The following is a 6,051-nucleotide window of genomic DNA, read 5'->3' as shown; positions in this document are numbered from 1 at the left end:
TTGAAGAAGAAACTTATCGACTCCATGGGCGAGGCTACTTCTTTGAAGGAAACAGTGAAGACCTTACAAAACGATCTCAGAGCGGAGCGTTAGTTGACACTGGAGAAGGACGAGCAGCTTCTCGGCGCCAAGGAGAGTCTCAAGACTATCACTGCCAGGTCCGTTGAGGCATTTCAGACAACTGACGAATATAATATTGTTCTGTTCAGCTGGTATTTCAAAGGTTTTGAGCTTCTGAGGAGATATCTCGCTAAGCACCCTTCTGGAGTAGACATGGAGAAGCTGGATTTGGAAGAGGTAGACCAGGAGATGGCTGCTGACGAGGCTGTTTAACCTTCTGCCACCGAGCCTGATGCCCCTGATAATGCCCCTGCCAACGACACTTCTGCCGGTGGGGACGCTGCTGGTAATGACGCCGAAGTTGAAGCCCGAACCTGACACTTAATAATAATTTTCTATTTTTCCTTCTTAGGTGCCTATTATGTTTTTTTTTTTTTTTTGGTATATCTAATTTCTGAACAATTAATCTACTTTGAGAACAATGTTTTTAGCCCAGTGTTTATGGGTCTTTGGTTGTAGAAACGCTTGTAATTTGCTCGCTGTTTTTGGGCTTTAATCTAATTTACACTTGCGTACTTACTTGTACTTGTGATTGTATGATCTTTGGTTGGTGATATGCTGGTGCGATCTTTCAGTCGTCCATGTTGTGTACTCGTCTAGGCAGGGTCAGTCACTTAGCTTCTTTTTTGCAACTTACATCCTTTTAGGGATCGTTATCGTTAGTAACCTACATCCGTCTACGCTGAATCTTGTTACTTAGCCATTTTTGGCTTGTGGCTTACACCCTTTCAGGGGGTCTTATAATCGTCAGTAACTTACATCCGTCTATGCGGAATCTTGTTACTTAACTATTTTTGGCTTGTGAATTATACCCTTTCAGGGGGTTTTATAGTCGTCAGTAACTCATATCCGTCTTTGAGGAATCTTGTTACTTAGCCATTTTTGGCTTGTGACTTACACCATTCCAGGGGGTTTTGTAGTCGTCAGTAACATACATCCGTCTATGCGGAATCTTGTTACTTTCTTGATTCACAATTAACCAGACTTGTTTGCACGAAGATATTAGCTAAATAATTTATTTATTAACTTCAGTAACGAATACATTTATTTGTTACATTTGTTGATGGTACTTCTTCAAATGCTCAATCTTCCATGGCCTCGGGAGCTTCTGTCTGTCTAGAGTTTTCAGGTGGTAGTTGCCCTTCCTGGAGTAGTGGGTGACTCGGTAAGGTCCTTCCCATGTGGGGCTAAGTTTTCCTTGGGCCGGGTCTTTGATTGCTGTGGTGACCTTGCGAAGGACGAGATCACCTATTTCCAGTCGTCTGAGCTTCACCCTCTTATTGTAGTAGTCAGCCATTTTCTTCTGGTACTCCATCATTTTGCTGGAAGCTTTCTGTTTTACTTCGTCCAGACAATCTAGGTTGATTCTTAGATGAACGTCATTGTCTTCTTCGTTGAACAGATTTCGTCTGATGCTGGCTACCCCTACCTCGACCGGGATTACTACTTCAATGCCATAGGTGAGCCTGAAAGGGGTTTCTCCCGTCGGGGTTCCTGCTGTGGTCTTGTAGGCCCATAAGACGTTGAGTAGTTCTTCTGGCCAGGCTCCCTTCGCGTCATCCAGCTTGGTTTTGATAATCTTGAGCAATGTTCGATTCGTCACATCCGTCTGCCCATTTTCCTGTGGATGCCCTGGGGATGAGAACTGATTTTTGATGTCCAGGTTTGAACAGAACTCCTTGAAGCCTTGGCTATCGAACTGTCACCCATTATCTGATATGGTCATCCTTGGGATCCCGAATCTGCAAATTATGTTCTTCCACACAAAGCTCCGGAATCTTGCTTCTGTGATGGTTGCTAATGCCTCTGTTTCGACCCATTTTGTAAAATAATCAATAGCAACTAGCAAGAACTTTACCTGACCTTTACTCAGGGGTAGGGGACCGACGATGTCGATACCTCATTGTGCGAATGGCCACGGGGATGATATCGTCGTCAGCTTCTCTGCTGGAAGTCGTTGGACATTCCCAAATCATTGGCATTTGTCACACTTCTTCATGAGCTCCACTGCATCTACCTGCATAGTAGGCCAAAAATAACCAGTTCGAATAACCTTGCTTACCAGGGATCTAGGGCCGGCATGATTCCCGCAGATTCCTTCGTTGATTTCTGCTAGGATGTACTTAGCTTCTTCTTCATCGACTCACTTTAAATAAGGCATTGAGAAGCCCCTTTTGTACAAAATACCATTAAGGATTGTAAACCTGACCGCCCGCTTCTTGACCTTTCTGGCCTTGTCTACATTCTCTGGAAGGTGCCCGTCCTGGAGGAAAGACATGATGGGAGTTATCCAGCTGTTTGTGCTCTGGATTGCAAATGTTGGAAGCTCCTCAATGCTGGGGTGTTTCTGGACTTCCAGCATCAGAGCTATGTCCGTTGCTTGTTCTTCTGACGATGCCATCTTCGAGACTTCATCTGCTATCATGTTTTGGCTTCTTGGAATCTGTACAAATTCCACTTTATCAAACTCCTGAGTCAGAACTTTCGTCAGCTTCAGGTACTTCTGCATTCTCTATTCCTTTGCTTCATATTGTCCCCTGATTTGCCCAATTACTAGCTTTGAATCGTTTTGGACTAACAGGTTCTTAACTCCAAATTCTTTTCCGAGCTTCAAACTCGTCAGAATCCCTTTGTACTCGACCTTGTTATTGGTGGTTGGAAACTTCAGCTGAACTCCATACTTAAGTATTTCTCCATCGGGGGTGATTATGACTACCCCCACTCCCCCCTTCTTTTGGGTTGAAAACCGTCGGTCTGTATCGTCCATTGCTTGGGTTTGTCAGTAAGGTTGTCCTCGCCCGGTAGGGTGAACTCTGCGATGAAGTCTGCCAAAGCTTGCACTTTTATGGCCGTCCTGGGATGATATTCAATGTCAAATTGGCTGAGTTTAATAGCCCACTAAACCATTCTCCCAGCCGCCTCGGGCTTGCTCATGGACTTCTTGATAGTTTGGTCCGTCATCACCAGGATAGGATTTTCCTGAAAGTACTGCCTAAGTTTGCGTGAGGCTACTATCAATGCGAACGTGATCTTTTCAATCTTAGGGTACTTGGACTCAGCTCCTTGGAAGGCTTGGCTAACGTAATAAACTGGAAGCTGCTTCTTTTCCTCTTCTCAGATCAGGGCTCCGCTCACGGCTGTAGCTGATACTGCTAGGTACAAATATAGGTTCTCACCTTCTTTGGACGGGCTTAGAAGGGGTGGATTACTCAAGTAGCGTTTGAGCTCCTGGAAATCTGCTTTGCATTCGTCAATCCAGGCAAAAGCTTGCTTTAAGGTCTTGAAGAAAGGTAGGCATTTATCCGTAGCCCTAGAGACAAACCTATTGAGGGCTGCAATCCTTCCCGTGAGCTTCTGAACTTCCTTGATGGTCTTGGGTGCTGCCATGTTGATTATGGCTTGTACCTTTGTCTTTGCTTGACGGGTTTTTTCTCTGGGTCTACATTTAACTTATGTTGAATGACGTCTGGAGATATGCCTGACATATCTTCGTGACTCCAGGCAAAAACGTCTAGGTTTTCTTTAAGAAGTTGGACGAGCTTTGTTTTCATCTCAGGACTTAGAGTAGTCCCTATTCTGGTTGTCTTAGTTGCTTCTCCTTCAACCAATTCCACTGTTTCCAGGGCTTCTACCTTCTCTTCTTCCTTTTCCTCGATTATCCATGTATGGTTCTCCTTTGCGGCCAACATGGCCTGGTAACATTCTCGAGCTAAAACTTGATCTCCCTTAACTTCGCCAACACCGTTCTCTATCGAGAATTTTACCTTCAGGCAGTAGGTTGATGTGGATGCTTTCTACTTGTTGAGTGCTGGCCTTCCTATGATTACATTGTAAGATGAGGGGCAGTCTACCACCAAGAAGTCCAGTTGACGGGTCAACTGCTTTGGGTAGGCCCCCACAGTTACCATCAACGTCATTATACCCTTGGGATATACCCTATCACCACTGAAACTAACGAGGGGGGAATCGAATGGACGCAATCTCTTTGGATCCAGTTTCAATTGCTGGAATACAGGGAAGTAGATGATATCAGCGGAGCTACCATTATCCACGAGGATCCTTTTGGTGTTGAATCCTTCTATAGTAAGCATTATGACCAAGGGGTCGTTATGAGGCTGCTTCACTCCCCTAGCATCTCTTTCATTGAAAGTTATGTCCTGATCAGTTCGTCTCTGCTTCAACGGCGGTGTCATGTGGACGCTGTTCACCTGCCGCTGATATGCTTTCTTAAAGGATCTGAATGATCCTCCGGTGATGGGCCCCCCTGTGATCGTCTGTATTTCCCCAATCACGTTCTGAGGAGGTTGGAACTGACAGTCACCGCCCCTAGACGAGGAATCATGCTGGTTCTTATTTCCGTCTTGAAATTTATTGTACTCTCACTTCTTCACAAATTTCTGCAATTTTCCCTTCCGTATCAACTCCTCTATCTGTTCCTTTAGGTCCCGACAGTTCTCTGTGTAATGGCCATGATCCTTGTGAAATCGGCAATACTTGTTCTTATCGTGGACGTTAGGAGATGAATGCAGTGGCCACAGCCATTTAGGGTAGTGTTCATCCTTAATCTGCGTTAAAATTTTGTCAACAGGCATAACAAGAGGGGTAACTTTTACCGTTCTTGGGGTTTTATCGTCCTTCCTTTTGTTCCCGTCACTGATCCGACGATCCCTCTTTTGTCCCCTGCGCTCCTGGACGAGGACTCATGCTGGTTCTTATTTCCGTCTTGAAATTTATTGTACTCTCACTTCTTCACAAATTTCTGCAATTTCCCCTTCCATATCAACTCCTCTATCTGTTCCTTTAGGTCCCGACAGTTCTCTGTGTAATGGCCATGATCCTTGTGAAATCGGCAATACTTGTTCTTATCGCGGACGTTAGGAGATGAATGCAGTGGCCACAACCATTTAGGGTAGTGTTCATCCTTAATCTGCGTTAAAATTTTGTCAACAGGCATAACAAGAGGGGTAACTTTTACCGTTCTTTTGGTTTTATCGTCCTTCCTTCTGTTCCCGTCACTGATCCGACGATCCCTCTTTTGTCCCCTGCGCTCGTCATCCTTCCTTCCTTTGTCTCCTGGTTTCTCTATGTCCTTTATGGCTGCTAACGCGTCTTCAGCATTCATGTACTTCTGCGCCTTCAAGAGCATCCCTGCCATTGTTTTTGGAGGATTCTTCGCGAGCGAAGCCACGAGATTTCTGGACCTTAATCCTGCTTTAAAAGTCGTCAGCTGCACCTTATCGTCAGCTTCGTCTACCTCCAGTGTCTCCCGAGTGAAGCGTTTTACGTATGATCTCAGGGTTTCCTTTTCTCCCTGCTTAATAGTGAGTAAGTGGTCCGCTGGCCTTTTTGGACATTGTCCTCCAATGAAATGACGTGAAAAGGAGCTGCTCAATTGTTCGAAGTTGTCGATGGACGATGTTGGCAGCTTTGTGAACCATTCCCTTGCAACTCCTTTGAGAGTGGTAGGGAAGGAATGGCACAATATCTCGTCTGGGGGCTGTTGAAGCCTTAATGTCATCTTGAAGGTATTAAGATGATCTTGAGGATCCTTGAGCCCATCGAACGATTCAAGTTGTGGCAACTGAAATTTCGGCAGCACGGGACATTCGAGGATTGCCGTAGTGAAAGGCGAATCTGTCGCCTTGACCAGTCGATCCACACTCCGTTCTGTTTTCTCCTTGATGGCACTTCTTAACTCGTCCATCTCCTTCCTCATCTCTCGAAGAAGGTCTGAATTCTGCTCGGCGGGAGTGTTTGGCCTTCGATGGTCACTTCTTCTGTGGCTGTCTCCTTCCTCATCTTGGTTCTCTTTAGATCGATTATCCTCCTATTGAAGTCGTAGCTTCATTTCCTGATTTTGCCTGGTAAGTTCTTCGACGGTAGCTGCAAGAGTCTGAAGTTGCTGAGCTAAGGCTGCAGAATCTTGATTGG

At 45.3% G+C, this 6,051-nt stretch overlaps 1 protein-coding gene across 1 annotated transcript; it reads right to left on the bottom strand.

Annotated features, from left to right (window-relative positions):
* Window positions 1–4,861: 4,861 nt before the first annotated feature.
* Window positions 4,862–5,836, bottom strand: LOC112021036 (uncharacterized). The gene has a single exon (XM_024053603.1). The coding sequence runs from the start codon at window positions 5,834–5,836 to the stop codon at window positions 4,862–4,864; it is 975 nt and encodes a 324-aa protein (XP_023909371.1).
* Window positions 5,837–6,051: the final 215 nt, after the last annotated feature.

The sequence above is a fragment of the Quercus suber genome, unplaced genomic scaffold, assembly GCF_002906115.3.
Source record: "Quercus suber isolate HL8 unplaced genomic scaffold, Cork oak 2.0 scaffold_200, whole genome shotgun sequence".
NCBI lineage: Eukaryota > Viridiplantae > Streptophyta > Magnoliopsida > Fagales > Fagaceae > Quercus > Quercus suber.
Note: the sequence above shows the minus strand (reverse complement) of the source record. Positions and strands in the feature narration are given on the sequence as shown.